At 33.0% G+C, this 16409-nt stretch overlaps 1 protein-coding gene across 3 annotated transcripts; it reads right to left on the reverse strand.

Annotated features, from left to right (window-relative positions):
* Positions 1-1149: 1149 nt before the first annotated feature.
* LOC130445067 (perlucin-like) lies at positions 1150-14016 on the reverse strand. Of its 3 annotated transcripts, none has more exons than XM_056780562.1 (6): positions 13857-14014; positions 9359-9421; positions 6430-6515; positions 4450-4558; positions 1502-1771; positions 1150-1367 (listed from the first exon to the last, which is right to left on the reverse strand). In XM_056780562.1, exons 1-6 carry the CDS (start codon positions 13969-13971, stop codon positions 1360-1362), a joined length of 651 nt encoding a protein of 216 aa, XP_056636540.1. In that variant the 5' UTR covers positions 13972-14014; the 3' UTR covers positions 1150-1359. The 3 variants fall into 3 exon arrangements, with proteins under 3 accessions (XP_056636540.1, XP_056636538.1, XP_056636539.1); XM_056780560.1 differs by having other exon boundaries at positions 1151-1370; positions 13857-13990; XM_056780561.1 differs by lacking the exon at positions 1150-1367 and having other exon boundaries at positions 1394-1771; positions 13857-14016.
* Positions 14017-16409: the final 2393 nt, after the last annotated feature.

A 16409-nucleotide genomic window follows, 5' to 3' on the forward strand; every position in this document is an offset into this window, starting at 1 on the left:
ATACCACTTAGTAGATACTTTAACTGAGGCCGATTACCACTTCTCCTGTTAGAGAATGAAGGTTATACTTTGGTGCCCAGGTGAACGTATTGTTTGCTAATTACTTGGGTGGCGTGTTAAATTATTATTAAAGGTTTTCGTTTGAATAAATTCATTTTTTCATTCATTTTTTAGTATAATAAACTTCCCCGTATTAATATATCAATATTCGCTGGAGAGCAGTACAAAATTTGCTTTATTGTTATGTAGAGCAACCATATTTTTACAGGTTCTAAGTCATTTTTTTGTTTGAAATTATTTTAGTTCTTTCGTTTTATTTTCTGTTTTCGACAAATTGTTGACATATCTGTCAAGGTATTTTCGTTTTTTATTCTTTTTGTCGTAGAAACATTTATCGATTTTGGAAATTATCGCAGTTTCTTTTAAGAAATTCTACTTTTAAAAATGATGTTTTCAATATATAATATATATATAATATATAATTTTTAATTTGAATTATCAATAAGTATTGACATTAAAGCTTATATTTAAATAATGTTAGAAACCATTTGAAAACTCACGAACTTTCTTATGAAATCGGCATCAGTGAAAAAGCAAATCTTAGTTTTTCTTTCCTCACAAATAATTACATATTTAAAGATGATCTTACTGAAATTCGTAGTACAATTCAAGATTTGACTATAATTTAATATTAATTGTTCACCACATCTGAATACCAGTTATTTAAATACTTTAATGGAGACCGAATATCACTTCCTGATGAAAGTCTCTTGCTAGAAAATTGAGGTTATGAAATAGCAGCTTTACCACCTGACCAAGCTAATTCTACCGCTGCTATGTGATAGAATTTTCGTTGCAGCCTTTTAGGGATATTTTAACATCATGAATTTATCATTTTCGTTATTTCTACGGAACTTAATGCTGTCGTTACTTTGTTTTCTTTTATAGGGATCTGATAGCAGGTTTTGTCATATAGAATCGTTGGCAGCTCGCGCTAGCTTACTTATTAGTATGCACATGGTTTTGACCATAGTTTCTTTGTACTCTGTACTATCTTTTCTTCTGTTCACAGCCCTTTAAATTCAACGCCTAATCTTCCGATTTCCATATAATTGATACTTTCTATTATTACAAATCTTCATAAATGCTTTCCATACAAATTTTTTACTGTAAACGTTTTTTTTGTATATTTTATTAACAATACTGTCAGTATTACAACCAAATCATGACATATTTGAAGCATCAGAATCGAATTAAATCAATATGTATCCATGGCAATGTAATAAAGTGAAAAAAGCCCATATAATGTTGTACTGACTGCTTATCTTCAATCAGATGATTTCAAATTGATTGATTTCATTAGATTTCTACTGGAACAAAAAATTTTCAAAATAACAAAACAAATAAAGTCAAAACGTCTATTAAATCTCATCGAATTGATAAAATATAGATATAGAACTAAATGAATTTTATAAAACAGGAACATTCAAAGTGAAATTACCAATATTCGCTAAAACTTCCGATACACTTTTTGGAACAGTAAGTTCGCAAATTGCGTAATTCTGAAAAGTGCTGATACGATCGTTCCACATTAGTCCTTTATTGTTTAGACTGTAATTAACTTCCAAATATTTTTCGTTATTGCCAGCATTATCTGGTTGTTTGGGGAACCAATTAGCGAAAATAATCGGTTTGCCTGTACCCATCCATATCCAGTCAGAAAGATTATCGATAGATCCAGAAGTCCAAAATATGTAGTCGGTATTTCCGTCTGGAATTATAAATTTTATTAGTTATGTATAACGTGGAGAGAGATAGATAGGAGAACAGAAGGTATAATGGATCGGACTAATAACTGTTAATGCCATCTACAATTGACTTGACGCTCGCCTGTCCCTCAGAGTTAGTTAGTATCCTTGGAGTAGCTATACAACGGAACACGTTTCTATAAAGTTAATTTTTGTGTATTTTGATGTGAAAACACCAAATTTTGATCTGCATTCAAGTTTATTATGTTAGGGTTTTTGTTGTTTAATTTACTTAGTTTTAAGGATAAATACGTATTGAATAAGTATTGAACATCGATCCTGAAAAAAGTAATCGGTCTATTGAAGAAAAACCGCAATTTTGACGTATTTTTCAAAAAAATCGGAAAATGGGGAAATTTTCAATTTGAAATATGGGGCACTTTCAAGGTCGGATCTTGAAAGTAATGACATATTCATGTTCAGGGGGGTCAAAATATGTAAAATCGACCCTAAGAACGTCAAAATTGCTCACCCCACTTTTTTATGGTGGGGTGAAAAATCAAAAAACGACCTATGGCAAATTTCGAAGGGCTCCCGATCTCTAAAATTTTCTTTTGGCATTATTGCCCAACATACCAATTTTCATGCAGTTTGCCACTGCACTATATGTCGCGAGAAAAAGTTGTCAACAAAAAGACATGAAAAAAACAAAAACAACGTCTTATCGTATGTGAATACAAAAAAAGTGAGTGTAAAATGTAAGCCAAGTGAGGTGTGTGTAACAAAAATTTTTTAACCTTTGTTAAAAAACGTAAACATTTCAAACAAAATTTCACGACTTCTGGAATCTAGGAGATTGTAACGAACATCAGATTTGCCTAAAAAATCTTATACGGCTTTATTTAATAAACAGAAGAAGACATGGCAATTATGACGATGCAACTGAACGCAGGCAACAAATTGCATTTAAATATCTTATAATTAGAGGCATGTCGGAAGTTCAGGTAAAAATTCTATTCGTTATTTGAATTATATTCTTAGTCAAAACAATAATTAATGTTTTCAAAAGAATTCTATTCTAAAAGAAGTTGGAAGTTCCTTTTAATTTCTCGTGTGTAAAAAGACGTTTTGCGATACTTTTGGTATTAGACAACGCCGCGTGCAGATGCTTTCCGAAAAAAAAAATTAATTAATGACGTATAGATGTGGTTAAATAAGGCAGAGCGTTAATAGAACGAAAAAAAAAACAATTATAGTCGAAATGACGCGCCTAATAGAAAATATCTCCCAACACAACTTAGTGTGATAAAACTATTTAAAGGATTTTTAGATTCTTTTAAAATCGAAATAGATACTGCGCTAAGCCAAAGTTGGACTTTCATCACAAGCAAGTTGAGGTGGCCTGTAAACTAATGACTAATGATGGAGCAGACTCTAGATGCCTTAATTTAGATGTCGAGTGGTTTAATGAAATATTTTTCACCGAGTTTAATCTTTCTTCCAAGCCTCCGTTAGTAGACGCATGTCCGACGTGTGGCTCTTCTAAAATCAAAATAGATACTGCTATAACTAAAGAAGAAAATACCTCACTAAGCAAAAGTTCCTCACAAGTAAGTTGAGGTGGCCAGAAAACTAATGACTAATGATGGAGCAGACTCTAGATGCCCTAATTCAGATGTCGAGTGATTTAATGAAATATTTTGACCGAGTTCAATCTTTCTTCCAAGCCATAGACATATGCCCGACGTGTGACTTTTAAAATCGAAATAGATACTGCTCTAATTAAAGAAGTTAAGGACTTCGATAAGCAAAAGTTGGACTTTCATCACAAGCAAGTTGAGATGGCCAATAAACTAATGACTTATGATGAAGCAGACTCTAAATGCCCTAATTCAGATTGACCTCCAGCAATCGGTGTACCTTCAAACATTAACCCATACACAAATTATCTACAGTCGTCAGCTAGCGTTTGTAAATATGGAATTTCATTTGGAGGACGAAAGAGAGGGAATCATGTTCCTGTGAAATGAAACTGTTAAGCAAAAAAAAAATCAATTTTGTGGTGAGATAACTGTGGTAGGCAAAACAAGAACCAATCAGTACTTGCTATGTTCATCGTTTTAATTGCAAAAGGTTTCTTTTCAGAAATTAGTCATGAATTTCCTGCTATCATGATTTCGCGATAATTGAAAAATCGGAAAAATGTGTAAAGCCACTGATTCCATAAGACCTTATTGAGCTTATTTCAAATGCTGAAGAAACCCCTTCATGGTAGTGGATAATAAAAAATTCTAAATTGGATGAATCTGGCTGAAAATATAATTAATACCAAAAAGCTACAGATATCTTCGACAACGATGATTCGATTAACATCTGAAAGTTTTGGTGTTATTTTTACAAAGAAAAGTTACTGCCAATTTGCTCCTTGGATATCAACTCCAGTGCTTAAACCTGGAATTACTAAAGCGAATTTTGAGAAGCTACAAGTTGACAAGATCGAGACACCTTATCTCTATCTGATAATGTTAGATTTGTTTGAGAAAGGTTTAACGATAAATAAATAGTAGAGATGTTTGATGAATAAGTGTTCAATTATATAATAACAAAAAAAGAAGAATAAAGATATTATTTTATTTAATAATTCAGACTTATTATTTCTGTTGCTCAGCGAAAATATAAATTTAATGATGCACATACTTACAAAATGAAGTCATATATTCGTACAGAAAATCATTTTCTTCTTTTGTTTCTATACTAACTAAATCCATATTATGATATTTACACAACTGCGTTGCCTGGTAATGATTCCCCTAAAATGGAAAAATGATTTTTTTTTAAATTATCGTTTTCAATGTTTTTGATCACAGATCCACTTAAAATCCTAAGTGGATTACGTTACAGAAAAGTGAAGTGCAGTGAAATGAGGAAAAACCACTAATTACACTATACAATAGAAAATTATTAATGTTTTCGTCTTGGACGAGACTATGTGATTCGTAATTCTTATAGAAAAAATGAGAAAGGTGATTCTCTCACATTTTTGTGCGAAGTAAATTCATTGTTTTGAAAAAGTATTTATGAAACTCCAGTTTTATTATCAGCACTAAAAAAACATGTTTTCTAAGTGTGCGTTCACATGGTGAGGCTTAAGCGGTGAGCGTCGAGCGATGCCGCTTTTGCGATTTCATCGCGCACGTTGTCCTGTTTAAATTGGTTACTCATCGTTTTAGTTATTTTCTAGCTTTCGAACCAAAAGAACATAATGAATTTGGTATCCAAACGATTATTACTTATAGAAAGTACACGACTGCGAAGGCTAATTTTAAAGAAAAGCAAAAAAATACAAGATGTTCATGAACTTAATAGAAATAGACTTGCTTATGGCGAATTCCATCACCTTTTAAACGTTTGTTTACATTCTAGGAAAAATTAAGCATCGACTTTATAACAATTGAGGTTGGAGATAGAGGAAGAATAATGTTGTTTAATTTAATTGAGCTAAGGAATTTAATGAACCATCAGCTAAAGAATTGCCTGGTACGGATATTAAAGCACTGTTTGTACTCATTGGCGACGAAGCTGACCCGTTCTTCTTATTTAATTCCAGGCTGGCCTGGTTTGAGTTTCCGATATTAATAAGTCACGATCAATAATCTCATTTTGCGAGGTCATTTTATTAAAACTTGAACGTATAGATTAGTCGCATTTCGACTGGATAAAAGTATAAACATGGGCGCACCACAAAGGCGAGGCCACTTAAAAAAACGAACAAGATCGAAGATCGAACGGCGCAATGCGTTGCATCACGCGACGTTGAGCAGTGGTCTTTTGTAATGTGATCACATTCATTTAAAGTCTTTAGCCAGAAAGATTTTTTAATACCACTGGAGCGGCATGGCTCGACGTCACCGCTTGAGCGTTGCCAATGTGAACGCACACTAAGACTGTTTCACATATCTCCTATATTCGGAATCCGGAGTTTTTCTATTTAAAGACCAACAGTAGACTGCAAGCATTACTAGTTTCAATTTTCCTTGGTAAGCATTTCAATTATGGCGATATCTCAATGAAAGCACTCTCCATGCTCGTCACTTAAGGCGCCCATATTTTCCAGAAAAAACTTTAGGAAAGAATGTGAGAAGTGTATTTTGAAGAACAAATACAATCAATTTATAATATGCATTGAGCATTTTTTTTTGACAAACGCCATCCAAGCTTCTTTCTTTTTCATTTAAGGTGGTAAAGAATGGCGGATAATTTGTTTCCCTCGTGTCCAACAATTAGCGTCACTCAAAGAAGGAAATTTCTGTTTTAAGAATTTGAAATCAGTTCCATGTTTGACCATGGCATTTACAAAAATTTTTAATAGCCCTAATTTGATGTGCAAAGATGGAAATATTATCTTTTCGGGGTTAACTAAACTCATTTTCCACATTTTTTTGCCCAGAAACGTAAGCAGTTCTTGGCGGACGTATTGCTCTTACATAATGTTCATTTCTCACTCGACTGTTCCACTCGCATAAAAAGCAACAGCTTCGATTTCCTCGAAAAGCCTTCGGTGTTAATCAAGCAATACCAAAAGGCATTACTAAATATTGCCGATTAAACCAACCGGACAAATGAGGTTTCTAGTTATTGGATTGTCAAAATAATATGAAATATTTTTAATAGAACTACATACCTTGAAGATGCCTGCAAAGTAATAAACACTATCTTTAAACCTGGCCAAAGTCATTGATGGTAGTTTGCCTGCCATTAAATCAGTGTCTAAAAAATGAATATCAATAATAATTCTTTTTTACATTTCAATCGTATAAAAAAAAATAATATAAAGGTGAGGGAAATTTCCGCTCCAACATATCGACAACTTCTTCGATTTTTTCTTTTTAACTGCAGATCAACTTACAGATAATTCAAGTCACTTCCGAATAAGCCTTTCACAGATACTCGATCAGAAGACTCGTGAACTGATTATTAGGTAGACCTGTATCATTACCAGGGTTGCAAACAAACACCAAGTCATCACATAGTAGACCTGCGGGCCATCAGTTAGGCCCACCGCCCCCGGTGCAACTGTTTTGAAACAAATTGTGCAAACCGGTTGATCTTGCAACAGTTTTGTCATCAAAATAAAACTTTTCAGCACACGGATACGACTCGTAATCAGTATTAAATCAGTTGGTACAATAGTGAAACATAATTTTTCAAGGTATTTAGATGAGGTAGATGTCATTGATTATTATCAATACCGCAGACAACTCAGGGTACAGAGAGAATATTGGATCCATCCATACCTAAGTCAAAATTTTAACTCTAGACTGTTCGTAGCAGCACAAGAACTGTCTCAGACAGATATCGATATCTCTCACAAATTTTAGGTTCAGTTCTTGGTCACACATATTGAAAAAAAAGCAAAATGATAATCAAATGAAACAAAACCTGCAACGCAACTGCGACCGCGGAATCATGGTCATGTTGGTACATCCCATTGCAAACTAGTTTCATTTTAGTCACCTCGTGTGCGGCTCCCCGCAGTTATACATTGCCGAGTTTGCCGAACCGTTGCAAGATCAAATGGTTCACAGACTTTGTTTCAAAATAGACGCATAACGAGCGGTCGGCCTTAGTGATACGGTAAGCTCATGTACACTACAGAACATGATCTTTACGGAGACTCGTGATCGCATATCGACTCCAGCCGCATTTACTGAAATTACAGCTCATTCCAAACAGGATCTTCATAGTTCGAATCAATGTCTTTTGAAACGATAAATGAAATACAGCCGTACCTTCACCAGGCACATCAACCAGATTGTTGCTTATTTCTCTTTTAATACTTTCTGCTCTTTCAAGAAAGGTATTCGTGACTTGTCATTAATACTTCGGAGACCATTGTTACTGTTCAAACCATCTATAAGTCGATTTAAAGTAGCCCCTTTTATGGTAAGTCAAATCTTCTCGAACGTTATTTATCACAATCATGACAAAAATTACATTTAAAGAGATAATAATGAACTAACCAAGCTAAGCATTTCGTTACAATACTTAATATGGAAAAGTATATTTTAATTTCACTCCCCATTGAATCTAAATAAAATCTGAGAATATAAGTCGAAAGAAAGACAAAAGAATAGGGAAAATAACGAGGAATGAATCTTCAATTGGAACATGAAGTAGACCTCGTCAACCTCGTCAACCCCGAGAGAAATGGAGTGAGAATTTAGAACCAGGATGAGGAAAGATATGGAGGATGGGACGGGCGATGAACCTATTATGAAAGAGAGAGATGGAAAGGCTATTTCTTCATGTAAAAAGCAAGCACTAGAGGGTAAACTCTATTACACTCAAGTAGTTCGTGTTATCCCCGCCGTGTGGAGTTGTCAGTGGATATCGATCTTGAACTTCTTGAACAACTTGAGGTTGTAGTGTTCGAAAAAGATGAGGAAGTTGATTCCACAGGCTAGCACTTCTCCAAAGAAGTTCAAATTGACGTTCTCAGCATCTGCAAACGAACTGATTTAGGTGGGATTATGTTGGACAGCTCGGAAGAATATCTGCCGTGGTAGTATCGGTAAACCAGCCACATCAGCGACCTTTCTTCTATGTTTGAAATATCTGCATAATAATTATAATTATAAAGTTCCTCCTATGAGAAAGCAAGTTTTTTAACGTGCTGCGAATTGAAAAACCCCCCCTCCACAGCATTGTAAGTAATGAACACATAGCAGGTTTTGTGATCTTATGAAATGATAGCAATGCTTTGAGGTGCTTCAAATTTCGAAGAACTCAGAAACTAATTGGACTTGGGTTTGGGTGCAAGACGTCATTCCTGTATCAGAGTGAGCAAGTATGGAGTGAAAAAAGGCGTAGAAAACCCGTGAAAACAAAGCTCGATTGTCTTACAGAAATTTTTTACACGGACTTAGACCATCGATGCAACCTAGTACTGCAATCTCTTGGATCAAGTTAAGCTTATATATCTGAAAAAATAATGAAACAGCATCACATGTTTAGATCTCGAGAAGCACTTGAAAGCAAGCGATCACTGATTACATATATTTAGAAGGATCACTACAATGTTATTTATTCTGACTAAATTGAACTACTAATATGACAACCTTCTTAAAATATTGGCATAACATTATATTACCCAGTTTTGTCTTAAATTCATCAGCTTGTTATCTACTTATGCTAGCTTGATCCATCTGTGTGATACGTCTACAAAATAGGTGGTTTGTGCAAGCAATTTGAAACCAAACATCAGGTGAAAGCATACCTGTGCAACTACCCGTCAAACGTCAGTCAAAAATAATTTCCGGTCCCAAGCCCGGATAAAGGAGGAGGGTTCCCAAGCGAGGTTAGCTACCTACCTGGGGTAAAAGAACCAATTGGCTCACAGAACTGAAGATACAGTCATTGTTTCAATTTGATTATTTTCATATATGTTATGACATCACAATAGAGGGGAGGAATATCATAAATGTGACGGTTCCGGGAATCACAAGGTCATGAAATTTGTACGATATAATTAATGGATAGCGTTTTACAGTTAATTTAGTTAACAATATATTTATGAAATAATTTGTGGACACACATAATTTATCACTTACTTGCTATTGCCTGGCCGTAACCACGACTGTCCCCATTTTCACTTGCTTGGTTTGGTTTGAAGTCTAAATGAAGCACAAGAAAAAACAACAATGAATTATCGTAGATTACGTTAGCACTAATTAAGTTAATATTTGGCCATGGCCTACGATATTTGGCAATAGTCAAAAATGGAAATGGTGCTAACAATTGTATCAGTTGGTGGGAATGAGTGCGATAGTGAATTTATCAAAATACATTTATATATCTTCTAGCTGTTTTGAATCGTTTCCGTTTTTTTCAACCCTTACAAATTATAATTGCCCTATTTCTGCACAAAATAGGCGTTTACATAAACGATAACCTCCCTGTCAGATAAAAATCTCTCTCCTGCAAGTGAAAGGGTTAAGGAGAGGAGATAAGAAAAAGTCTTGCAGAGCTATAAAGGCTATTTAAATTGCAGATCTGAGTATGGGTGTGTTATCCTCAGCCCCCAGAGCAGTTCGTCTATGATTTACCAAACAATGTGGCTCCGTTCTCTTCTCAGGAGCAAAGTGTACTTCTATGGTAGCGATAGAAGAGGACAAATCTACAGAAGAAGATTCGCGCAGTGTTGCATAAAAGAAAACGTAACTTTTGGAAGAGGTTCCTGAATAGTTTTATAGAATTTCAATGGAATCAAAAATTGAGCTTGTTTTTATTGGAATTTGTGGTAGAAAATTTCATCTTAATGCAGGACAATGCCCGTCCACATTCAAGGCTCCATACGGTATCTGCAGGTTGTTGAAATTACCGCTATGGACTAGTCAGCGCGTAGCATTTATGGAATGAGCTTGAGAGAAAATTTCGGACAAGAAAAATGGAATAGTATCGAATAGAGGGAGAGCTAGTGACCAATTTTAGGTGGTCATTTCAAAAGCCATGAAGCGCTTCACAGTCAAACCTTAATAACTACAGATGTCGAAAAGCCACTTTTAGCAGCCCTATGTGGCCGGGATGAACTACCCTAAATTTTTAAAGAGGGTCAGAAATAAGACTTATTTTAGTTAAAGTATAAGTCATAAAATTCTAGGAAATTACTTTCGACAGTATTATTACTTCATAACATTTTTTCCAGAACATTTACGTCCCTCCTAATTGTTGACAGAACATAAATAATAAATAAATATTTATAAAAAAATCCAATTTTGTCATTTCATCAGTCTTGAAATTATAACAGAATAAATAAAATAGATACATAAGTCATAATATCTAAAGCCAGAAAGAAATTCTATCACCAACAGTCTGCCAGAGCGAAAAACGTGTCCGTGAGAGTGCAAGCAATGCACATGGAAACCTTCCTCGTGTGTGCACTATCATATTGGTCGTCGTGATCCTCAATGAATACAAAATCATTTGAATCTTCTATTAACGGAATTTGAGGCTCTAATATCCCATCCTTTGTGAATAAGATTAATAATGATTAACATATTACGACTTCATATACATACATATGTATATAATATGTATGCAATTTATATAAAAAATACACTTACCATCAATATTGTCATCATCTACTTCGATGTCAATGTTGTTTTTAGCGATAGCATCAATTACTGTAGGTGGTAGCTGATCTCCCTCGAAACAGTGAAACTCGTACTGACCATCATTCAACACCGATCCAAGTGCGAGCGATATATTTTGTTTTTAATACGTGTTGGTGGAGTTCAGCTTGACATGGAGGCAAATAGCATACATCAAACTTAATTACTTTATTCTTAAATGGTTCATCAATATTTTCAGCTGTGAAATAGTTCAAATCTTCCGCTATTTGTGTCGTCACAATTCTTTATTTTGTACATTTAGCATACTAATTTTTCCAATTTTGCTTTGATGAAAGCATCTTGATAAATTTTTGATTTCATCAGAAGTTTAAACGGATTTATTTTTTCTTTTTTATAAAATGCTGGATTATAATCACATCCAGTAAAGGCGTGATATGCAGGTAAACTCTTATTAATATCTGGACCAATGTTTTTGTCTATGATACGTTAATATAACGTTGATTTTTCCTGTACCAATATTCATCCATATTTTTACATTTTTATTTTGTAGGTGATCCATATTTCCAAGAATAACAATAAGAACATCTGTATTAGAACATCGAATAAGTATATTTTCTTCATCTTCTATTTTACATACATAATGAACAATTTTCGTATCAGCGTCTCCTCGTGATTTGAATCGTAGAAAAACTGTCGATATGACTTTATCATCGATACATTCATAACGATGGCATTCATTGAAGTTAAGATAAATGATTTTATTACCAATAAACGGAGCCATTTCATCTGTTGCCCAGAGTTGGATAAAAAAAATTAATATGGCTTCTGGAAATTTGTTATTTCTTGATTCTTTTGTAAATTCAATTTGCCGTTCTTGAACTGCTCCTACTATTATAGATGGTTCAAAGTATTGGTCAAAAATAAAATCAATTCTCAAATGGGAAGAAGAGAACATAGAAATACGTCACAGGTACAGGTAAAAGCAATAGACCTTCTACGAATTGTAACTCCCAAAAGAATACCTAGAATATTACCCATTTTAATATTTTCTCACAGTAGCCTTGTAAATGACCTGAAGAATATCTGCCTCAGAGGTACAGAAATATCTTTCAAAAGTGAAATCTCAACAAGATAAAGAAAAATCTACAGATGTCCAATAAGCGCTCTCACTCTAACTTAAAGGTTTCCATATGCATTGCTCGCACTCGCACGGACACATTTTTCGCTCTGGCAGACTGTTGGTGATGAAATTTCTTCCTGGCTTCAGATATTAAGACTTATTAATCTATTTTATTTATTCTGTTAAAATTTCGAGACTGATGAAATGACAAAATTGGATTTTTTTATAATTATTTATTTATTATTTATGTTCTGTCAACAATTAGGAGGGATTTAAATGTTCTTACTAAAATTTTATGAAGTAACAATACCGTCGAAAGTAATTTCCTAGAATTTTATGACTTATACTTTAACAGAAATAAGTCTTCAAAAATTAAGGGTATTTCACCCCGGCCACTTAGGGCTGCCAGAAGTGGCTTTTCAGCATCTGTAGGTATTAAGGTTTAACTGTGAAAAGTGACTTTTGAAATGACCACCTAAAATTTGTCACTGGCTCTTGGTCTAGAACGAGATCGAGTAAATACACTTATTCCATCCATAAAAAAGCGATAAGTATTATTATAAGGGAGGGAAAACTAAATATTGATATATTAATTTCAAATCAATTATTATTTTAACGAATTTAAGCTTGTGTTTTCTTTATTTATAACCCTCTTTTATGGTTAGAGATTCCTTTTCGTCTGATAGTTTTCCTTTACAAAAAAAATTATTCAATAACAACATAAACCATTCATTACAAAGTTGAAACCAATGTCTTTGAGATACTGAAATCAAAAAAAGAAAGGAAGCTACAGATATTTTGCTATATTTTGACAACAAGTGTGCGACTTGAGTCGATTTTTTGCTCATGAGTGTATATTGTGTAGCACATGGTATATCTTCAACTATTTGTCTAACAGTCACTTTTTAATCTTGGAACATGGAGTTTTTCAAAATTTACGTATGTGTTAGCAGTTGGGGGTGCTCCAATTGTACAGACGTCTGTCTGTCACATTAAAACTGACGCACCAACTTTTTATCAGTCATATGATAATGCAAATTCCCTTAATGTTCCCACCAAATCTTAGTGAATTGGATGTGGGATCAACTCTTCAAAATACAAGTATTCAATCAAAGCGCGTTGCTCATTACAATCCATTTTGATAAGATGAGATGTGCTCTCAATATTTGTTTTGTTCTATGAATGATCCAAAAGACCAGTAAAATTATCAGCCCTCGTAATAATTTGTGGTAGTGGTTGGAAACTTCAATTTTGTGGAAGAATGATTCTGAAGTAAATATATAATCCGTTTATCAGAAATAAATTGCAAAGTAACATTTTGAAAAAGATACAAAGGGAGTTTTCTAATTTAATATAAATTTTCAACTCTTTAGAAAGAATATATGCAAAGTCACGTTTTCTATCTTATATATGATTTTATCACTTGTTATCTATTTATATAGCCTCGAATAACCCCTATAGAATTGGTAAACAACCTACCTGTCGAAAAATTAATTAAAGTAAAAGTAAGGGGTGGAAAAATTTACCATCAATCAATTCATCGATTATAATTTTTGAAATATATGACTAATATAAAAAAATAATTTATTTATTTTGTAACGTGCATTGTTTACAGAAATAATTCTTCAATATTTTTAACTGACAATTCGATAAAAAGTTTAATAAATTTTGGATATAAAGTGATTGCTTCTCATTATTACGATTGGTCGTAGAAAAAACAGTGTATGCAACACCCATTCAATGACTATCAAGATACTAGTATTGCATCAACACAGATTTTTCTTATAAAAAGTAGAAAAAATAGTGATAGTAATACGTATTTAAAAAATTCAGAAGTAGAAAAAATACATTACTTACACAGAGATACATATTCCGGTAATGGATTTCCAGTGCCGCTACATATTGAAGCGAAAAGAATACAAGATATAACAGAAGTTCTATACATTTTTTTTGTTTTAACTTGATATTTCATTCGCGTTTGATCGAATAATATTACTAGTTAAAAAACAAGTGATATATATCATTCCGAAACAAACAAAAAATACCAATTTTAGCGGAAACGACAATGTGATTATGTTGAATGTATACACGAAGCAAAAAGCTGAATTTTTTATTTTACTAGGAGTAGCGTCCCGTTTCTTATATTTTACAAAAGTAACAAAAAAAATTCTACGAGTATAAAATATAAATAAGATATAATTAAAAGACATTTTTGATATGCAAGTCGATTTTTGATCCGTTCAAAATATAAAATGCCAAAACGTTAGATTTAAAAGGAATTTCGCACTGAATACAACAAAATAATTTCATTGTCCTGACCAAAATCACCAGGATTGTCAATTTGTTGTAACAGAATTTTTGAAGTTGATTTTTGAACATTTGAAAACATTGGATTTATTTGAAATTTCTCATAATTATCATGGACCGATAGCAATACAATAATTAAATAACTTCATGCAATAGTCGTGATCAGAACCACCAGGATAAGCAATTGTTTTAACGAATCATTGTAGTCAACTTGTTAGAACTCCAAACCGTCGGATTCATTTGAAATTTCTCACACTTATCCCGGATCAAATTTTAAAACGTCGCATTTATTTGAAATTGCTCATACTTATCATGGACACTACAATAATTTCATAACTTCATACCATAGTCGTGACTAGAACCACGAAGAGTAGCGATTTTTTGTAGCGAAATCTTTGTAGTCAATTTTTGAGCACTCCAAAATGACGGATTAATTTGAAATTTCTCACTTATCACGCACCAATGGCAATACAATAATTTTATGAATTTTAGTCATTATCCAAATCAGATTCACTAGGTTAGCGATTTTTCATAACGTAATCTTTGTAGTAAATTTTTAAGCTTTTCAAAACGTTGGATTTATTTGAAATTTCGCACACTTATTAAAAACTAACGACAATACAATAATTTCATAAATTCGTGACATAGTTCTGACTAGAATCACCAGGATTGGCGATTTTTTGTAACGGAATCTTTGAATCTTTCAAGTTAATTTTTTAGCACTTCAAAAGGTCGGATTTCAAACACTGGACTATGGAAACACTATGGACCGACGGCAGACGGATCAGAATCACAAGAATTGGTGATTTTTATAGTCGATTTTCAAGTATTTACAAACTTCTGATTTATTTGAAATTTCAAACTTATTAAGGACTGATAACAAAACATGAATTTCATAAATTCGTGTCATGATACGGACCAGATTCTCTAGGATCAGCGATTTTTTATATATACGAAGAACTCTTATAAAAGGAAGGTCGCAATTTACCCACTGTAGCCGACTTGGAATAAAAATTACTATATAATAGTTTGAAAATTTCAAAAAACACGCTTCAATATCATACCTAACTAAAAATTAGAAAATAATTAAAATTTCAATAAGTGTAGTGATTAAAAAAAGTTTTATTTTAATAATAAATAATAAAAAAAGATATCTTTCATGAATCATTTGACCCTTATTTGAATTAAATTTCTACCTAAGTGCAAGTTTGGTTTGCTATTAAAGTTGTTTTTCTAATTTTTTGAACTTTTATCAAGATATAATTCATTTCGCTCCTTTTGACGAAATTAAAGTTGTGAAGTGTGTAAGTTTACTACAAAACAACAAATTTAAACCGAGATCTGAATATCTCTTCCTCCCAAATTTTGATTAAAAATAAGTTAAAAGTAGGGGAATAAAATATAAAGCAAGTCAAAAGCATATTGACATAAGTATCAGAGACATGGACGCAGAGAAATGAGATTTCTAATAAAAATAGAGATAAATCAAAATACGAAAAAATAAGAGAAAATTTGAATTTAAATCAATTAAATACAAAATAGGAGAGGTTCAATAAAGTTTGGCCATGTTATGAAAAGGGGTGAAGAACGATTAATACGGAAAATATATAAAGCATGAACTTACAACGGAAAGGAAGACCAAGGAGTAGCAGGACAGAAGAAATTAACACTAATGGCAGGAGAAAATCGAGGAATAAGATGAAAGGAAATAGAACAAAAGACACTGGATAGAAAAGAATGGAAAGGGCTTTAAGAGAGGGAGCCCACGTGATGACTCAACTCCAGCATGTTGTACACCTGAAATGTAGAAATGCTTCAGGATTAAGTAAAAAAAGTTTTACCTAGCAAGACTCAATTAAGAAAGGTCAAATTTATTGGTTAAGCCGGGTTATAGATCTGAATAAAGACTAGATTAGATAGAAACATTAGATTCCCGATTCATGCGAAAATATTTTCTAATCATAATTCAATTGGGGAACAAGGAATAACGTAACAAGAAGCAGAGATAATGCTTATGTCTCCTAAAGAAATTAAAGAAATCGAAGAAAATATAAATGTAAAACAGCCCCTTGATCTGATCTCATTGCAGCAGAAGTTCTATTT

Source organism: Diorhabda sublineata, chromosome 6 (assembly GCF_026230105.1).
Source record: "Diorhabda sublineata isolate icDioSubl1.1 chromosome 6, icDioSubl1.1, whole genome shotgun sequence".
Classification (NCBI taxonomy): Eukaryota; Metazoa; Arthropoda; class Insecta; order Coleoptera; family Chrysomelidae; genus Diorhabda; species Diorhabda sublineata.